Source organism: Orbilia oligospora, assembly GCF_000225545.1.
Source record: "Orbilia oligospora ATCC 24927 unplaced genomic scaffold scaffold00215, whole genome shotgun sequence".
Lineage (NCBI taxonomy): Eukaryota > Fungi > Ascomycota > Orbiliomycetes > Orbiliales > Orbiliaceae > Orbilia > Orbilia oligospora.
The window spans coordinates 1,270,943-1,291,258 of NW_011645772.1; the positions used below are offsets into that span (position 1 = coordinate 1,270,943).

General features: G+C 46.1%; 4 protein-coding genes across 4 annotated transcripts; 3 read left to right on the top strand and 1 right to left on the bottom strand.

Annotated features, from left to right (window-relative positions):
* Positions 1-585: 585 nt before the first annotated feature.
* AOL_s00215g385 (uncharacterized protein) lies at positions 586-2,275 on the top strand (the record flags this gene model as incomplete). Its single annotated transcript, XM_011129587.1, has 4 exons — positions 586-641; positions 737-1,944; positions 2,069-2,140; positions 2,202-2,275. The coding sequence occupies 4 exons, from the start codon at positions 586-588 to the stop codon at positions 2,273-2,275; spliced, it is 1,410 nt and encodes a 469-aa protein (XP_011127889.1).
* A 599-nt stretch (positions 2,276-2,874) lies between these two features.
* Positions 2,875-7,535, top strand: AOL_s00215g386 (uncharacterized protein; the record flags this gene model as incomplete). Its single annotated transcript, XM_011129588.1, has 4 exons — positions 2,875-2,922; positions 2,997-4,787; positions 4,869-5,178; positions 6,670-7,535. The coding sequence occupies 4 exons, from the start codon at positions 2,875-2,877 to the stop codon at positions 7,533-7,535; spliced, it is 3,015 nt and encodes a 1,004-aa protein (XP_011127890.1).
* A 1,473-nt stretch (positions 7,536-9,008) lies between these two features.
* AOL_s00215g387 (uncharacterized protein) lies at positions 9,009-10,075 on the bottom strand (the record flags this gene model as incomplete). Its single annotated transcript, XM_011129589.1, has 7 exons — positions 9,009-9,302; positions 9,373-9,465; positions 9,527-9,586; positions 9,649-9,687; positions 9,747-9,752; positions 9,823-9,901; positions 10,041-10,075. 7 exons carry the CDS (start codon positions 10,073-10,075, stop codon positions 9,009-9,011), a joined length of 606 nt encoding a protein of 201 aa, XP_011127891.1.
* Positions 10,076-14,508: 4,433 nt separating this feature from the next.
* AOL_s00215g388 (uncharacterized protein) lies at positions 14,509-18,595 on the top strand (the record flags this gene model as incomplete). The annotated part of the gene is made up of 5 exons (XM_011129590.1): positions 14,509-14,587; positions 14,710-15,484; positions 15,547-16,063; positions 16,153-18,049; positions 18,108-18,595. The coding sequence occupies 5 exons, from the start codon at positions 14,509-14,511 to the stop codon at positions 18,593-18,595; spliced, it is 3,756 nt and encodes a 1,251-aa protein (XP_011127892.1).
* Between the last annotated feature and the right edge of the window lie 1,721 nt (positions 18,596-20,316).

Consider the following 20,316-nt stretch of genomic DNA (forward strand, 5'->3'; position numbering starts at 1 on the left):
CGGACTCCCTGCCCTGCGCTACATCTTTTTTTAATCGGCATGTTTCCTTTTTCATTTTCGTGTATGTGTATCACCCGGGGCCCTTCGTCGGGCGGTTTCCTTTGTCAGACTTCGGCGGGGTTTGATAGCATTTATCCATGGCGTTCTTCTGAGGAAACTAGTGCTTTAAGAGTTTCTGTTCTCTTTTTTCCTTTTCGTTTCCTTTGTTTCCTTTTCTTTTTCTACTTTTCTATTTTTTCTATTTTTCACATGTATATGTAGATATCGGGAATTGTACATAGCTTCACCACCGAATTATGTATACCAAGACGAGGGAGGCCGCTTCCTTTATCGTCGATTGCCGTCTAAGCTGCTTCGGGTAGAACCAAAAGCCGGATCTAATCGAGTCTGGGGAAGGCCGGCTGCCCCAGGTTCTGGTGTCTTTCCGAGGGCCATGCTTTACCGTTCTGCATGCATGATATCAGACCACACCCACACCATCCAACCAAAGTTCTGCTCCAACTCTTCCCTCATCTCTTCAACCTTCTTTTACCTCGCCTCATCCGCCGCCGCCGGTTAAGGGAACACAAGGCCGCAGTTATAGCAATGGCGTCGAGACGAACAGTCGCAATTGCGCGGTCTTTGTCTGCTGGGTTTGCTCGGTGAGTTTTACTTTGGTGCCTGTGTGAGAGATTCCCATAAAGATCAATTCAGCTAACTTCACCGACTATTTCTTTTATTCTTATTTTAATTTTAGACGACAGATTATCTGCCAGCACTCCCGCAATCCCTGGCTTCAAGCCATCCGAGCTATCTCAACCTCTCCTCTTCAGACTTCCCCAGCTCCACCGGCTTCATCCGAAGCATCCCCGGCGGCAGCAGCAGCAACCCAAACCCCATCTTCAATCATCAACAAAAAGCGAACCTTCAACGTCACTAAAGCTGATGCTCAACCTACAATCTCCAAACACCACAAGATCTCATTCGATGACAAGAAGATATCTGTACCATGGGAAGAAGGCAAAACGTCTACATTCCAGCACATCTGGCTGAGAGATCACTGCCAGTGTTCGTCCTGCATGCATCCTCAGACTAAGCAGCGGATGCTTGATACTTTCTCTTTGCCATTGAACATAAGACCTTCGCAGGTTGAACCGAAAGACGAAGGACTCTATGTTAAATGGCGCGGGGATCATGAGAGTTTATACAGTTGGGAATGGCTGCACCGCCACTCCTATGCTCCAAGGCTGGAGAAATACATTTCAGTACAAAGGAAACTTTGGTCGAAGAAGGATTTAGAAACCGACATGCCGGTTGTGAAGTACTCTGATGTTATGGAATCCGACGCCGGGGTTGCAGAATGGACTTCTAAGATCGAAATTTATGGGTTTTGTTTCGTAGATGGGGTTCCCGTGTCCCCTGAGGCTACAAAGGAAGTCGCAGAACGTATTGCGCATATTAGACACACGCATTACGGCGGATTCTGGGATTTTACGGCCGATCTGGCGATGAACGATATGGCCTATACGGATCTTGCGTTACCGGCTCATACTGATACCACATACTTTACCGAACCGTGCGGGCTACAGATGTTTCATCTCCTAGAGTTTGATGGGAAAGGCGGGGAATCGTTATTAGTCGATGGGTTTAGAGCAGCTAGGATCTTGAGGGATGAGAAGCCCGAGGCTTTTAGGACGTTATCTGCGGTTCGGATTCCTACGCATGCCAGTGGGAACGAAGGAGTTAGTATTGAACCTTACACGCCGTTCCCGGTGTTCAATCATCATCCGGTCACTGGTGAGTTGGTTCAAGTTAGGTGGAATAATGAGGATAGAGCTACGATGGATCGGTGGGGAGAACCTGAGGAAGTGGAGAAGTTTTATCAGGCGATTTTCGAGTGGAATGAAGTTTTGAAGAGGGTGGATGGGGAGTTTAGAGAGCAATTGGTGCCTGGGAAGCTGTTGAGTATGTGCCTTTCCCCCCTTCCCCCCTTTCCCTTCCCCCCTTTCCCTCCCCCCCCTTTCCCTTCCCCCCCTTTCCCTTCCCTTCTTCCCCTCGAATGGGACTTTGCTAACAGGTTCCTTTTTAGTCTTTGACAATTGGAGAGTTTTGCATGGACGAGGTTCTTTCACAGGACACAGGAGGCTTTGTGGAGCTTATAGTGAGTCCTTTGCTTCGCTTTTGATTGATGTTACGACATGACATACTAACTAGTTATGTAGTTTCCCGCGATGATTTCCATTCGAGGCTACGGATTACTAACTATGGAAGGAAGGAGATTCTCATGGGATTGTAAATACCCGGTGTTCTTAATATTAATACCGATCTGTCGATAGTCTTGATTGAAGGTTTACTAAAGCTACTATATTGGCAACATGTACAGAAGCTAGAGCTTGAGCTAATAGAACAAAACAACCACGCACTTAAACTCCCCACACGCCAACATATAATACACAATATCTCCCTCTCTTATAAACTATTGATTGTACTGGCACGCGTGTATAAATTCCTCAAGTTTCGTTTTTGGCGGTAGAAACTGGACTATGGCAGGATCCAGTGTGATAATTTGTGAGGGAGAACGTGGTGGTTGCTAAGTGTGTGTTGTCGCTCCAAATTTCTTTGTTTACCAACAACGTGCCTCCATCTTCAACCTTCAACTTCAACTTCAAACATTCTTACTCTCCTCCATATACCCACGATCCAGCATCGCCAGCATTAATCACATTCGCGTCATACATCATCCTGCATTTAGTGCTTAATAATATTTAATATCTACGATCGATACGGCTCCAGTCTACACTTTGATATCGTGGGAGCTATATTAGACTAGTTGACGATAAGGACCAAGGAGCTGCTGATAGCTCACGAAATAGCTCACGATAAAGCTTGTGCGCCATGTCGCAAGACACTAATTTGTTCAGCGCCTTCAAGCGCCCCAGAGAGGTAGTTCTCTCTACATCTCATCATCGCTAGCTTCCCGATCTCCGTTCATTAGGCTAACTAAGTACCTTCTCTAGACAATCTCTGGTATCACATCTATCCCTCAACCCACATCTGCTCTGAAACGGTCTGCTTCAAACCAAGGGCTCCAACAGGGCGGCCGTCCATCCGCTCCCAACTTCCGCCATTCCATGCTCCCTGCACGCTCTGGCGGTAGTCTCGCCGGCAACCTCCTCGACATGGGCGCCCAGGCCAGCAACCGTCGCGAATCCCGTATTGGTGGCTTAGGCGGAGGCGGAGGCGGCTTCAACATTCCTTCATCCCGTAAATCCTACGCTCCAACATCTTCAACACCGCAGATGATGGATCAACGAAGAAGTAGCATATACTCGCGTCCATCCATGGGTGCTAACATTGGCGGTGGCGCCGGAGGGTCTTTCTTTGGTTCGTCAGGAGGGAGTGCCATCGCCGGTGCTGGTTTAGGAAAAGTCACAGACCCTCGTCCCCTCCGTGACCCCAACTTTCGAAATAAAATGGCCCAAGAGATTCAAGAATACCTACTCCGTTACAATTTTGAACTCGAAACGAAACATAATCTTGGTCCTAAAGCGCTATCATCTCCCATGCAGAAGGATTTTACGACTATTTTCCAGTGGTTGTATCATCGGATGGATCCGAATTTTAAGTTTTCGTTAAAATCAGTCGAGACGGAGGTCATGCCGTTGTTGAAGGGGATTAAATACCCTTACCTTGGGAATATTACAAAGGCTCAGCTGGGCGCTGTCGGTGGTGCGAATAATTGGCCGACGTATTTGGGGCTTTTACATTGGATGGTACAACTCGTTCAGGCGCTTGAAAATTTCGATTCAGGGCACTACGACGATGCTATAGAGCAGCAGAGTCTGGATATCGGTACTTCGAAAGTTGGGTATAGATATCTATCGCAGTGTTATACGACTTGGTTGAACGATGATGATGATTTTTCGCCGTTTAAGGATGAGATGGTGGAGGAGTTTGAAGCGAGGAGTGCGCAGGATCAAGAGAGTCTGGTCGTCTTAAAGGCTGAATACGATCAGCTTGTAAGTGCGATATCGGAACTCGAGGATGAAAGCGGGAAGTCACCATTGGATAGGTTGAAGAGCGAGGGGGAGACCCTGAGGAATGATCAGGATAAATTTAGGAAGTTTATTGATCATCAAAGGGAGAAGATGGGGCATATCAAAGCTGTTAATGCGGCCTTGAAGGATGAGGGGGAAGCTTCAAGACAAGAAATTACGAGGTTGGAGGTGGAGAAGGCCGAGTTACAGCAAGCGGTTGATAGACAAGGATTGTCGACTGCGGATATCGATCGGATGAATACAGAGAGGGAGAAGTTGATTAAGGGGCTTGAGGGAGTTGAAATCAAGCTTGAAGAGGCTAATGGGGTTGCAGCTGGAAGGGAAGCAGAAGCGTTGAAGAAGTTGGAGCTGTTGGAACATGCGGTTAAGAGATATAACGAGCTAGGCTATAAGATCGGGGTTACTTCCAACGGGCAGAGTTGTGAAATCGATATCATCCCGCTTACGAAAGCGGCACAGTCCGCGCCTGAGGGAAGTAGCGGGGACGACGAGCGACTACTGTACGACGTTGGAGTTGGATATAATCCTCGACAGGTGTTGACGTTGGATTTGAGGCACGATGTTAAGCCTACACTGAATACCTTCCGAAATGAGATCGCGACAAGAATACATAGTGCGCAGGATGTTAGTATTAAGAACCAGGATCGGTTGGATAATATTCAGGAGACATTGAAGGATAAGTCGGAGGAGTTGGAAACGCTTGAAGCAAAGCTTTCGGCGGTTAATGATGAGTATAGTGAGATCAAAGAGGTGAGTTTTTTTCCATTGATCGCATTGATTGCATTTTGTGGATTTTTATGATTGATGCTAAATTTTTTTGGTATATTAAAGACCTCAGCTACGGAAACATCGGCCTCGAATGCTGAAATCGAAAAACTTGAACGCGAGTTACAGTCGATGAGGATCAATGCCCAAAGTGGACTGCTGGCTTTGGAACAAAGACTCCAGTCTGTAAATATCGAGTACGATCAACTCGCACATGGCGCCCACGTGCTACGAGAGTTTTACCATGCAGAGATCGAGAAGATGTTGCAAACTATCATTAATTTGAAGATGCATATTCAAGGATCTCTGGCTGGGTGGGATGCGGAGACTTTGGAGGAGTTGGAGACTTATAGGGAAAGTTTGGATAAGAAGCTGAGTAGGTTGAGGATATAGGGGATTGTTTGAGCTGCTTGGGCTTCTTCTGCTTCTCCTTCCTCTCCATCCCTCAGATATGGTCACTTGGGGTTCTGGCTTCTCCTTTGATAGGAAGGCTTGGTTATGTTTATTTCTTTATTTTACTTCTTTTACAGGATTGGATCTGTACTCTTCTTGTACCTCTTTTCCTTAAGCCTCTTTTTGGGGTTTTACTGTTTATGAATAGTATGAGCGAGTGTATAAGGTGGTTCGATAGAGACATTCTATCAAACTACTGGATCTTGGTTGTGTTTTTGTTTTGTTTTTTCCCTTGTCACCTTTATAGCGATGATGCATTGGCGTTTTTCTTTTTGGTGGATGGGGTGACAATGAATGGACTTTTTTATATTCGGCTATTTAAGCTTAGAAGCTGCCCCGCGATGGAACTCCCTGTGGAGGGGTCATTGACGAACCTTAGTCAACCAACAACCGGTTAACCCAACCAGCCCTCTTTCCCCCATACTTTCCCTCCCTCTTTCCCACTCTCTCTCTCCCCTTCCCTTTGCTTTCCTTCCTGATCCATCGATACCCGTTCGCAGCACCCCGCACCTGCATTCCTACCCTTTACGAGGTTTTTTTTACTTCATTTCCCTCCCAAGTTGGTTTCTCTTTGGTAATTGGGTAACTCCTTGCGACGACGTTATTTCTCTAGACGGACAAGTCCGATTGGGAGTTTTTCCTTTGCAGAACAAATCTGGGGAGACAGAAGGATGGATGCGACAGAGCCGCGACCGACGTTTGTGCCTACTAGCTACCCTGGTATCTTACATCATTATGTCTGTGGAAACCCCTTCCCACCCCCCCAATTCCTGCATCCCTACCTTTCCTTGTTCAGAAGACAAACAATGAACAGGGATCCCTTTTTTTTTGAATAAAATGAAGATTATATTTTAAAATCTATAGACATTTTATTTTGGGAGGATTTTTATCGGCTGACATTTTTTAATATATATATATATATATTTTTTATATATATTTATTTGTTTGGGATTTTTGAATAGACAAAAGATTTGACAGCATTTGAATTCGATTCACCGGCTTTGAGAAGTAGTAGTAGTAATGGGAATGGAGGAGGGAAGCCGAATACGTTGTTGTTTATTGCGGGACTGGGGGATAATCTTTTGACGGTGCCGTATGTCAGTGATTTGGTGAAGTATGTTATTCCCTCCCTCTTTTTTTTTATATATTGCTCTCTTCTTCTTTTCCTTCTTAGAAAAGAAAGAATGAATAAAAGAAGGAAAAAAGAGAAGTTTTATTATCAATCCAGAGAAAAAGTTGACTGACATCCATTATATTTTTTTTCGATGAATATATAGAACCGGCTGGTCCGTCGTCCAAGTCTTAATATCATCTACCGCTAACGGATGGGGTATGCCTTATTCTACCATAAAAATAATCTTTCCAAACCAGAACTCCACTAACTTTCTATATATATTATGCACATAACCAAAAGGTACCGGCACCCTAACCCGCGATGCCAAAGAAATCGCCCTCTGCATCTCCTACTTCAAAATCCAACTATCCCGTCCCAAAGTCGTGGTACTGGGCCACTCCACAGGTTGTCAAGACATAATGCACTACCTCTGCCGTCTCGAAGTCTCACAACAGGCACACGGCCAACTCGACGGAGCGATCCTTCAAGCGCCCGTTAGCGATCGAGAAGCGTTAGCTATGATGATGGGAAAAGAAACCTACGAAAGGAGTTGGAAACATGCGCAACGGTTGGTAAAGTCCGGTAGAGGGGGGGATATCATGCCGGCGCAGATTACGAAGGAGGTGTTCGAAGCGCCTTGTTCGGCGTTTAGGTGGTATTCACTTACGTCGCCGAATATGGATGGTGAGGACGATTTTTTTAGTTCGGATATTGGGGAGGATATATTGGAGGGGACGTTTGGAGCTGTGGTTCCGGCGGGGACGCCGTTGTTGGTTTGTTATAGTGGGGAGGATGAGTTTGTACCTTTGACTGTGGATAAGGAAGGGTTGGTGGAAAAGTGGGTGAGGGTTTGTGTGAGGAAAGGGGTTAATGTTGATGTGAAGAATAGTGGGGTTGTGAAAAAGGCGACGCATAATTTTGCGGGGTGTGAGGGGGAGGTTTTTGAGGATTTTTTGGGGAGGGTGAGGAGGTTTTTGAAGGTGGTTGAGGATGGTGGGAAGTTTGGGGCTGGTGGGGCTGGTACTACTACTACTACTACTACTACTACTACTACTTCTAACGCTACTACCGCCACTACCGCTACTTCTACTATCACTACTACTACTACTGTTGGTATCAGTGGTACTGGGGGGTTAGGAGGGGGGTTGATGAGTAGTAAGGTGTAATTGGATACAGGGGGGGGGGATCTGGTTATGGGCGTTCTTTTATACATATACATATCAGGGCATGGTAGGGTTTGGTGGATTTCATTTCTCTTTGGCATACGACGGTGTTTCTTCTTCATCTTGCTCACTTTATCTTGATATGGTCGGTACATACATGTATACAAAGCTATGGGAGTCTTTTTCGTATAGTAAAATCGCAAAACCTGGGGGAAGTGTAAGAAAGTACCGATATATATCATGTGTCGATATATTGGTATCTTGATGCATAGTAGTTCCTATTCGATCACAGTTTGGGAGAGTGGGCAACCATCAATAATTTTGGGAAACGCCTTTTTTTGGTGGTTGATTAAAAAGGAAGAGAATAGAAACAGGAATAAAAGACTAGTTAGTTGATAATATAATATTAAAGACAAGAAGGGGGGAGTGCTCGAGAGATGCATATGATAAACGTAGTGAAGACAAAACCGTTATCAAAAACCCGTAAACCCCTTCCAAGTTCTTTTTCTTTTGCGTCGTTTAGTTACAACAGGACAATGTAATAGAGTAAAGGAAAGTGACGAAAGTTAGGGGAGAAAAATATGTAAAGAGAAGTAGAAAAGGAAGAAAGGAAAAAACACCAACCGCAGAGGTACACACAGAGGCGCCTATCATGAGCTCGCACATCCAGCTTTTTGATTTATTGATTTATTACTTTTCTTTTTTTTTTTTGAAAAGAAACACACCCTTTCCCATTCCTTATTCCTTGATTTCCCAGGTTTTGGTAGTGACGATGAAGAAACTTTGAATAGAAAAATTAGAGATAAGAGTTGAAAAGCTGGTTGAATTGATATAAAATAACATATATAAAGAAGAAGAATAAAAAACCAAAATATCTATTTCCTCCGAATTAAATTGTGACCCTTTGCATTTTTTTGCCTTACCTATTGACGAACCAAGAAAAAAGAAGAAGAAAAAGAAGAAGCTAAAAAAAGAAAGAAAAAAAGAAACGAGGCTCAAGATGTTGAGTGTTGCAGGAGACGAAATAATGAGTGCTCCATGCTTTGTGTAGTGCTAATAACAGAAAAAAAAAAAACGCAAAATGTTTGATTCCGTGAGTATGAATCGTTGGTGGTGGGTTGGGGGCATATATAAAGCCCTTTGTTGTTGCTGAGTATTTGTTGAAAGCAAAGAGAAAGAACGGACGATGGGATATCATTTTTGGTGGAACCGTAAAGCCGAACTCCGAGGATATAAAGCATTAAGAAAAATAGTTTGGTGAAGCCATTGGGGCGTAGCTGCAGCAGTAATAATAATAATAATAGTAGTGGTGGTGGTGGTGGTGGTGGTGGTGGTGGTGGTGGTGGTGGTGGTAGCAGCAGTAGTAGTTAAGATGAGCAGTCATCATAATTGCGTGTCAGGATGCGTGGTAGTAGTAGTGAACGAGGTCTGAATATCAGTAGATCATTTCATTTAATGTTGTGAGGTCGGGTCGGCTTATAAAAGGACACAGCAGCCGCTGCTTCCCTTAGTTTCAAAGTTCGTCAACATTGCAGCTCGTGTGGCGGCTTCGAATACGTCGTCGACGCCTTCGCCGTTCTTTGCACTGCATTCCATGTATTTCCGAGCGCCGCATTGTCTGGCAACATTCTCGGCATAACTTGGCTGTACGAATTTCAGACTCTTCTTTCGCATTTCCTCTTTAGCGATAGGATCATCGCGAAGATCTTTCTTGAGGCCTACGACGATGATTGGGACGTCTGGGCAGCGTTCGTGGGCTTCTTCTATCCACTGTGGTTGGAGGTCAGATATCTGGCTAGGTAATGGTTTTAAGGGGTATTTTGAAGAAACCGATTGATACCTTTTCTTTCACGTTTTCGAGGGATTCGGGTTCGTTCACGGCGTATCCGATTAGGATGACATGCGCTTTGGCGTATGCGAGAGGCCGTAGTCTCTATATAACCCCCCATCTTCGTTAGATAGGTACCATATTCTGTAAATCAAATGGACCATACCTCATAATCTTCTTGACCAGCAGTATCCCATAAAGCTAGCTGTACGGACTTGCCGTCGACCTGAGCGGGAAATTGTTAGAGAATGACCTCTGCTACTATGATATTTGAAGGGCGAGACGTACTCTGCAATCTGTAACATAATTTTCGAATACCGTGGGGATCTGAATGACCTGAAATTAGTACCACTGGAAAATTAAGGTAGAGGATCCGCAGGCCTTACATATTGCTAGATGGGAGGATGATGTTAGCGATCTGTTTGAGAACCAATATACAGGCTCAAGGGGATATGCACTTACCTCAGGAAAGTATCCTAGAGTAAAGACGCTTAGCAAACTAGTTTTGCCGCAGGCACCATCACCGATGATGACGAGCTTCCTAATATCCGATAGCTCCATCAGCATCCAAACCACCACGCGATCAAGAGTGACCTCTCAAAAATGTCTCAAAATCGCCAATTTTCGAAGGCCATTCCTCAACCACGTCGACAGGATAATCGACAAATCGGATCGCTTACCGTCTCATAACATTTGGACCTGGGTTGTAAGTCATGTTGGGCTACAAGTTGTATGCACCGAGTTATGTGCTGAAACAAAATGGAGATATCCTCGAGAAACGTCCTCCTAACCGTTGTTTTCGTTTTCGTTCGAGGATTTCGATGTTTCTCCGGAGAGAGGTTCCCTTTTGAAGAGAGATTGTGTTGTTGGTCCGTCTCTCTCGTTGAAGTCGTCCCACCACCACGGAATGTCGATAGGCCCAATCAAAGATGAACAATCCCAAGCTGCCGTGACCAGTCGCCGTTGGAATAGTACCACCGTCTGCGTGTTCGCTGATTACGGGCTGCACGAACTGCGAATATTACAGTCGAGTTTTTTTTTCTTTCTCTTCTCACTCTCTTTCGGCTTCGTATGTCGTATCGCTTACGGCAGATGGGAAGTACTATTCTTTGTTCGGAGAAAGAATGTCGGATTCGCGAGTTTAAAGGGCTAAACTTCAGCCGGCGGGCAGACTTGTTCGCCTCGATGGTTTAAGAATTTATGGTTGGCGGGCTGGAGGGATGGCCCGGTGGATGGATAAATGATGATGAAGATATGTAGCAGCGGTAGCAGTGGTATATCGGAAGTGTCGGAGCAGCGCAAGAGGGTCCTCGATCGTCTTCTTTGTATCCTTCCTATTCGTTCGTTTCGGTTTGAATCGATGCCACGTTTTCCACGGGGCGGGTGGGTTATGAAAGGAAAAGAAGAGGGACACGCAGACAGGACAGGATACGATAACAATTTATTTCAAAGGGCCGTTACGTTACTAATAAATGAAAACGACCGAATGAATGCACGAATGAATGGATGGGTGGTGGTATTTGGCCCCTGGTCGGGATTGCACCGGATTCTTGGTGCTAAAACAGACTGACTGACATACGAACAGACACAGACACAGACACAACCGAACCACTTTAAAACTGCACCAATATACTTACTTCACTGCGGCTGGGCTGCACTTTTGTTCACTAACTTTTTGACGACCTACCTACTGCTGCTACGACTGCTTCGTGGGCCAGGAACAGGAACAGGACCGGAACCAGGACCAGGACCAGGGGGGGTTGATTAATTAGTGTACGGAGTTATCAGAGAAGAGTGAGTATTTCGATACTCGAAGACTTTTGACATATACTGGACAAGCTGAGCTAACACTGCGTTGATACATATCCAACTGCTTGAAGGAGTTATGTTTTGAAGAACCTTGACCGAAACGGTCTATTGAATCCGAGTTTCTGTATGCGAATGGGCATCGGGAATGGCCCTTTCGTGGGTCAGGCATGCATGCATGCAGGTTAGGCTCCCCGGCCGGCCCAACGGGGCTCTCCACAATTATCAATTGCCAATTGCAATAACGAGCACTCATTGACTCAATATATCGACGACTTCTATTTTGTCAATTCAAATGTTCTCTTGTGTGCACAAATGGCTTGCCCCCCCCGGGCTGGATCACTATCATTTTGAATAAAAAATATTGGTTTACAATCGAACTCGCAATTGCGCCACATACGATAAATTCTAGGAATCCCTTTTAATGGGAGCCTTCGAGAGAAAGAAACAAAAAAGAAGAACGCCTACTCTCAATTTCTATGACAAATATTATGCCGTGTGGAAAAACTTATAAAACGAAGGAAAAAAAAAAAAACTATCGGAGTTACATCACTCACTTCAGTCTCGGCATCGTTAACTAACTCCTTCACCGGCCCCTCTTAAAACAACAGACTAACTAAACTAATTAATCTACTGAAATAAGATCCCCATTCGACAGGAGAACTTGCTTAGGGGCGTCCAGCCCACCTTTGGCTCAGCCCTTTGTGGCTAATTGTGGAATGTCCGACCCGCGGTACCCGTGGTTCGGCGGCCCTAGCTTCGATCGTTAAGAGGCTATTTCGCCGACTTATTCTCCGAAAGTTAACCCTATATGTCTGTTGTATACAATTTATAAGCCTATAAGGTACTTATTATATGCTTGGTTATTTAGTATACCCTATGCATAACGACATCTTTTTAAGGAATTGTGGTAACATTCAGAGGAAATCTTATTTTAACATCAGCCGACCTTTAGGTCGTAAACCATGCATACCCAAGGGGATACTTCCTATCGGAGAGGGAGGGTCTGCATTGTTGTAACCGTAAGACGGACGCTCCGTGATGTTAAGTCTAGAGATTTCGGAATAGGAAGGAGATAGTGTCAATTTTAACATCTTGGTATTTTGAAAAGTACCGATGGATTAAGTACTTAGTTATATAATTATGGGATGTTGGTTTTGGTTTTGAAAGGTTAGTTGCCTTGTATGCAAATATGGGCGATGTTACACATTGGTCAGGGGGTCGTTATCGTGGTTCCATACTATAGCACCGCCCTAGAATTCTATTAGCATGCATGTGTAAGCATGTATAGATATGTTGAAGTCTTCTTAGTCTATCGATATTGCGATACCGGCCTCACATAGTTTAAGTTCATGAAAGTATTACAGTGTTTCATAAGTAGTCCTTCTGCAGTCCAAGGAATGTCGATACACGTACTCACATCTGATCTAGCTATATATATAGGGTATGTACTAGGTGATTAAAATAAGTTTTATACTGTGATACTCTTGGGCAGGCCAGACACAGGTCTAGGTATGAGGATAGACTTATTCAGAAGCTCATTATTAATTCGAAGTTGAGATCTCATATTTAAATACTAGTGAAACCTAAGATGATCATGAAGGCATGAGAATAAAGGTATAGATTATAGATACCTAAGTATACGCGTAGGTACGTAAATAGTTCAGATATATCGATAATCCAAAAGACTAACTGACATTGATATCTGTTCTAGATACTAGATGGCGAGGTTCGTAACGATGCCATTTTGTACAGATGTAAGTACTTGCTTCGTTCTTATCAGTCATTAGCGTTATGCCTGTCCAATCCTCAATGATATATTTTTGTTCACGCCGTCTTCAAAATGTGGACTAGTACTCCCGGCCACTAGCTTAGCTAATTTATAGACGCAGTATCAATAATAACATTGCTGAAGTGGAGGCTTTGCTGCAATGTGAGCGCGGTATTCCTGATGATATTTCCTATTAGCGGGGTATTTAGGTACCTAATTTATGCTCTTCATCATCTTTCTCCTTTGCCGGTGGTGCATGCTCGTATTCGCATCGCTGTCACATCCTTAGAAATTGAAGCAAAAGGATATGCTTCGTAGCATAGCAAAAATCGAGGTATTAAGTTGTATCTCGACAGATTATTTGTGTACTACCCTTCATACCCAAGCACTTATTAGCACCTGTTAAGCTCGGCTTTGACCGCCAATATGCAGGTTGACAGAACAGTTGGTGGTGGGAGCTATTGCATTTGGCCAGCCGAGGATGGGCTGCACCTGCAATATTAATGCGCAGGAAACTTGAGGCGGTCCTGCGTGCGTCCTGGTGGGTTCTTTGACTCAGGTACCGATCTCCCAAAAGACTCGCTCCCTTTCCACATTCCTCGAGCTGCTTCGCTCTGCTCTGCTCTGCTTTGCCCGAGCTTGCTTGCTTGCTTTCTAGAGCTGGCGGCCGGACTAGCAGCTGACTGACAGCTTTGATAGCTACCCCTTAACGAACGAGCTCGCGAAGATGTATGTAGCAATTGATCGATCGATCGATCGATCAAAATCAATCAATCAATCAATCCCGGCTCCATCCCCGCGCATTCGGTGGAAATAGTTCTGCTTCTTAATTTCTGGCCTCGGATGCAGGATCTGTATGACGGAGATGTTTGTCAGGGCTGGGCTGGCCAGACACGGCTGTTGGTCGTTGTCGCTAGTTCTGGTTGAGGAAATAGAAATAATTGTTGCACTAACTGCAAATCCACTAAAACTGACTACTCGATTAATTAATTGCCTGCTTCCTAAGAAACCCCCATATCCCGAACCCACTCTGACATAAACATCATCCCTTCGCCCTCAAATCCCCCCATTCCGCGACCACACGATACGCCTAACCTTCCGTCATCTGGTCGCCCTCTCAAGTATCCGACATCTTGATCAATCCATCAGCCGTACTTGCTCTCATCTTGCCGGCAGATTCTTCCGAAATTACCTCGCTACCCGGATACCCCCTCTAGTGCTCTTACCGCTGCAGCTAGTCTGCTCGTCACCCCGCTTGGCTTGCCATCAACACCCATCTCATCGACTGGGTAGCTCATCTTGCGATATCTGCTCGGGTCTTGGCCTTCTATCGGAAGATTAGCTGACCTGAAGCTGGATCCTCGATCATCACACCCTATATCTCTATACTAAGGAAAAGGCCCTAGACTCACAACCATCGACCTGGAGGACCCTTGGAACGAAATTCTGCAACCAAACCTCTGGACACCCTGTAAAATAGTTCTAATTCGTTAAGGAGACTGGTAGGAATAGCTCCTACAATCTCCATTGCGAAGCTGTCCTAGGTGTCTCCTTCGACAGCAAGTGGCGAGATGCCGGGTGGGCATATATTCAACAAAGATGGGACGAGGATGATCAAAGTTCGAAGCACACCACAAACTCCTTCACTTGGTACGGGCCTACGGAATCACTTATAGCTATCTAAATGAGTCTTTTTCATTTTAAAAAGAGAAAAACTGTCGGCAACATATGGTATCGTTCTTAAACTAACTTAAAGGTGCCTGGTATCGCAGAGACCCCTCCGACACACGACACGCATTCTAATGGGCTGCCGAGTGAAGTTGTAGCTGGTCCTAATACCACCAGTGGATCCAAGAAGAAGAAAAAGAAGAACCGCAATAAGGGAGCGGCGATTACTCACGATTCTCATCTCGATCCTACCAATCACAACTCGCACCACGACAACCATGACCACTTCGAACCGTCTGTGCAAGGTCCGTCGAACAAGATTTCCCACCCCCAAGCAGGACCTAATACGTCCCGTCAGCATCTGCAGGAGTATTATGATGCGATACAAGCTAGCTTAGATCAATTCGATTCTAACGATGTCGATGTTGAAGGGGATGACTATTATTCGGACGACGAACCGCACCCTGAAACGACAGAGCCGAGCTACGACGGTGCGTCTAATCAGCTCGAGGTACCCACTTCGAAAAAGAATAAGAAGAAAAAGAAGAAGAAGGGTGCAGGAAATCAGCCGGCTGCTCAGGGCGAGGGTTCTCAAGCTCCATCTCACGAAACTGCGCGTAAGGACGCTCAGAAGTCTTCCAAAGATAGGATATGGAATACCTCGACAAGCGAAGAACGCGAACGGATCAAAAACTTCTGGCTTTCTCTGGGCGAGGACGAACGTCGGTCTCTGGTGAAAGTGGAGAAGGAAGCTGTTTTGAAAAAGATGAAGGAGCAGCAAAAGCATTCATGTTCCTGTAGCGTATGCGGAAGGAAACGAACAGCGATCGAAGAAGAACTAGAGGTGCTCTATGATGCATATTACGAGGAACTGGAACAGTACGCTTGCCTTTGCAAACATTACGGGTCTTTATGGATCTCGAGGCTGACTTGATGTCCAGCCCTAGTAAAGGACTCCCGCAGGCCCGACGGATGGAGGAGCTGCCCGAACTTGAAGATGACGACGAAGGTCCTTATGAGGATGAGGATGATGAGTACGAGGATGAGGATGTATCCGAAGACGGCCATCGAAGCGTTCAACAGGACTTTTTCAACTTTGGGAATAGCCTTACGGTCAGAGGTACGCAAAGACTAAAATCAAGAGACTATGGAAAAACAGATAACGCTGACAGTCTAGTTTTGTTGGAAGAAGGCGGAATCCTTACAGTGGCTGATGACCTCCTCAAAAATGATGGTAAAAAATTCATTGAGATGATGGAACAGCTAGCTGAGAGGAGGATGGCTCGAGAAGAAGAGGCAAGCCAACATGCTCATGGGATTAATAATCAGATGCATTCCGGCCTACAGCATAACCACTCGCATGTACCAAATGGCAATCCGGACTACGATCAGGAAGAAGATGAGGAGGATTACGAAGAAGAGGATGATGAATTTGAAGATGAAGACGATGAGGAACCGGTATACTATTACTACTTTCTTCGGCCTAGTTTGCCGGTTTTATGGCAGATTTGGATTTTCAAAATGGAAAAGCTAATGTTGGGTTTCAGGATGCTATGACAGAGGAACAGCGGATGGAGGAAGGGCGTCGGATGTTTCAGATTTTTGCTGCGAGGATGTTCGAACAGAGAGTTCTTTCCGCATATCGAGAACGGGTTGCAATTGAGCGGCAGAAACGACTTCTCGAAGAGGAGGAAGACGAAAAGCGAAAAGAAATTGAGCAAAAGGAGCGTAAGCTCAGGGAGAAGGAGAAGAAAAGCGCTAAGAGGAAAGCGCAAAAGGAGGCAAAAGAAGCAGAGATGCGAGAAAAGGCAGAGAAGAAGGCTAGGGAGGAAGCCGAGAAAAAGGCTGAAGAAGAGAGAAAGGCTGAAGAAGCTCGTAGGCGAAAAGAAGAGCAGCGCCTCAAACGGGAGGCAGAAAAGAAGGTTGCTGACGAAGAGCGCTTAAGAAAAGAGGAGGAGAAGAAGAAGCGGCTCCAAGAGGAGCGTGAACGAGAACAGGAGAGAGAACGGAAACGAAAGGAACAGCTAGAGCAAGAGAAGAAGAAGAAGGCGGAAGTGGCCCGCAAACAGAAGGAAGAAAAGGACTTGCGAGACAAGGAGAAGAGGGAGAAGGACGAGAAGGACCGGAAAGACCGTGAGATTAGGAAAAAAGTCGCGGAAGAGAAGGAGCGTGCCAGGAAGGAGGCCGAGGGCAATGTTGCTATTCCCAAAATTGCGACGACTCCCATCCTATCGCCAGCCAGCAAAGCTTCGATAACTCCATCCCACTCCCTTCACCCCCCTACTATTGTCCCAGCTGTTGTATCTCCTCGATTAGCAGTTGCAACACCAGCCCTGCCCAAGCAAACATCGCCAGGGAAGGCCAAATCTTCAGCCAGAGGGTCCGTCGCTTCATCACCACAGACTCCGAAAGTGCAAGCACGCTCGAGCATCGGAAGCTCCACAGCTCTACCTCAGCCATCCACGCCGGCTGCTCTCTCGACATCTTCAACTCCATCCCTAGCTTCTATTGTACCTGCCGGCCCAATTGGGCCCCTTAAGCAGAGCCAACTCCCAGCTGGTCCTCCTGGCCTCCCGCTACCAGGAACACCAGCTCCACCAGGTCTCTCGCCCCAAGGCACCACCCCGATTGGCCATATCCCTCCAATTGGTGCACCGCATGGTTTCCCTTCCCACCTTTCCCCTCCTCCTGGTGTACCACCGCCGGATAGCTTCCCCATGCTCCCAGGGCAGGGATCATTCATGCCACCAGGGCATAGACCACACCCTATCCCCCTTTCGATGCTCCCCCCACCTAGTCAGTTGGGCTTTGGAATGAACATCTTCCGGGGCTTTCCAATTCCAACAGGAAATCCACCTCTGCCTCTGGGCCCACCATCCGCAGGTCTTCGTGGCTTCCCACCATCCAATACACGCCCGTTCATGGGGAACGACTTCAGTGGCCTCCCACAGCAGCTTTCTGCGCCAGGATTTCCACAGGCACCTGGTTCACCTTTCATGCGCCCAGAAAGTATTCAGCCAGGGCATCAGAGACAACCATCAGGGGACCATATCGAAAGCAATTCGGTTTCAACCCCAAAGCCAATTCATCGACCGACCCCAATTCAACGCCCTGCAAATGCTGCTCCTGGGGGTGCGCTTTTAAAGGCTAATATTGACGAGCTAAGCACATCTCTCGGGAGTAGCGCATTACTAGGAGATGACGAGCCAGAAGAACCATCCCTCAATAAGGCTGACGGCGCATCCCCCGCACGTCGCGGGAGTAACGTTCCTGGCGGAAGGGGTGTTTTCGGTGGAATGATGCCCGGGAGTTCACCGTTCTTTCTAGGCCACGATGCCGGTTTTGGGGGGTTTCCAAGCCCGAGTAATACATGGGGGGCACCAAGTCCCTTATTTAATCCCAGCGGACCTTGGGGGCCTCCCGCACTAAGTCCAGCTTCTACGGGTACGTCTCCTTTATGGAGGTGGTAATTTGTTGACATTTGCTAACGAGGGATGTGTAGGATGGATGCCCAACCCCTCTACCCCCTTCGGTGCGAATCAACGTCGAACGGGCCGTGTAGACCTTATCCGTGTGCTAGCAATTTCAAATTACAAGCAAACACCAAAAGAGAACAAGAGCTCTGAAGGTTTCATGCCTCTTAAACTTCTCATGAAGCAACTGAACGAACACGAGCAGCTTGCCCAACCAAACGATGTTGGCGAAGAGGAGTTATTAACAATCACCGAAGTCGAAGGTGATTGGCAAAATGGTGGTGGTGTATTCCTCCGTCATGTTGACGAGCATGGAATTTCTCTGAAATTTCTTAATGACCCCGATGATCTCAGGCGAAGGGTCTCTAGTTCGGCAGGATTGGTTGGCACACCGATTGGTGGGCCAGGAGAAATTGGCTCGCCAGTCGTCAGTGCTTCTAATACAACCCTACCATTCGCAACCCGCCCTGGGCCCACTGGCACTGGGGCCGGCGTCGTTGGTTCGCCGCACTTCTAATGACTGTTTAAGCTTTCCGTCCTGTTCCCCTTCCGTCAAGCCTCATAGCCCCGACCCACATATGGGTGCTCCCTTGTCTTCGAACTTTCTTGCCATACCATGATTTTCGCTCTTCGTGCTTGCTTGCCTTCATTGCTATGCTGCATTGTGTTTTTCCTGGTTGTCATCTATCTGCCTCCAACCCTTTACCTCTTTTCTTCGTTTTCATTATCATTTTATGTTTCATTACGGGAAATCACGTAGCTCATAGCATTGGACTGGGGTTTCTTTCTTTTTTTTTTTTTCCGCTTGTTTTTTCCGGCCACTACAATGTTCTACTGTTCGAGAGCTACTTACAGCGGCCAAACTGTGGCAACTTTTCTTAAAGTCTACTACTTAGTCCAGGTCACCTATCTATAACACATATAGGGAAGTGTTCTAGAATAGGGCGAGGGGGAATGAAGAACTAGGGGGTGAATAGATGATCGTCTCGAAGTTAACAAAGCAACATCCATACGTGGTTACGTAGGTGGCCCATGAGATCTGATCTAGGAACCATGGATCCGAGTGTGCCGTAAGGAATCCTGTTGGTTTCACATCCACTGGTACCTAGCAGAAAACTTTTGGAACTTTAGAACTATCGCAAGAGATGCGTAATACGAAACCAGAGCTCTGGAAGATTGTGACGGGACCGGGAAGCTCTTGCATAATAATTGCACATGGCGCTAGTTTCACCCAGAAAAGCTTTTGTGCGCCATTCTTCAAAAAAAAAAAAAAAAAAAACGTGGGAAGCAAGCATTGTTCGGTGGGGACACCGACTGAGACTGGCGCAATCTCTCCATTTAAGCTATCACATCACAATCATGCGGCGTGACACACTTTGGCGATGAGAATATGCGGCACTCGATGGGTCCCTTCTCATGCCTCATGCCGCTAAAACCACACCACCTTCAAGAAGGAAAAACCCCACCATGCGGCGCGGCTATGCGAAATATGTGGCGCTCACCCTCATATACGCTAAAACCAACTCTACCAATGATATATTACCTTTCTAACCGGTACAGGCAATCGCATTCATTTTCGGCTGGTGCATCATGTACCCGATTTACGGAGTGCTTCGTACCTTAACCAACAGAACCAAATCTCCACCGCATCGCATGAATAGCCCCAGCGCTCCCTACCCCTAGGTGCAGTAGTTAGCAGCAAGCAAGCAAGCAAGCAAGCAGCAACGAGGGTTTTCGCCATTAGTACGAAATCCAATCGAGTTTGGTATATGTAAACCCACCCCCATTCTAGCTTAATGATATATATTTGCATGATACTATTGACAGGTCGAAACTAGTTCGAATGCGTGGGGATCCGACCGAGTGCGCGAGCTCTCGCAATTTTTCCCCTACTGCTAATTACTACTTTCTTTCTGGATCCAACCGTTGATTTTTGGAATCTCATGCGGAATTAAATTCTATAGAATAAAATAGGCTGGCGAAACAAGTTGCCCTGGACTTGTTTAGCCACAGGAAGGTTTTGTCGGGTGGTCCATTAGTATGTTTTGAACAAACACCAATTTCCTATATGTGGTAGACGCCTAGCTATAGCTCGTGATATATACCTACGGAGCAAACCTACAAATGCGTACGTATGAAGAAGGAATGACGACCCGGCTGGGTTCTTTTAAGCTTAATTTTCTCAGTTTATTCCTTTTTTTATTTATTTTATTGTCGGGTCACATACCTTAACATATG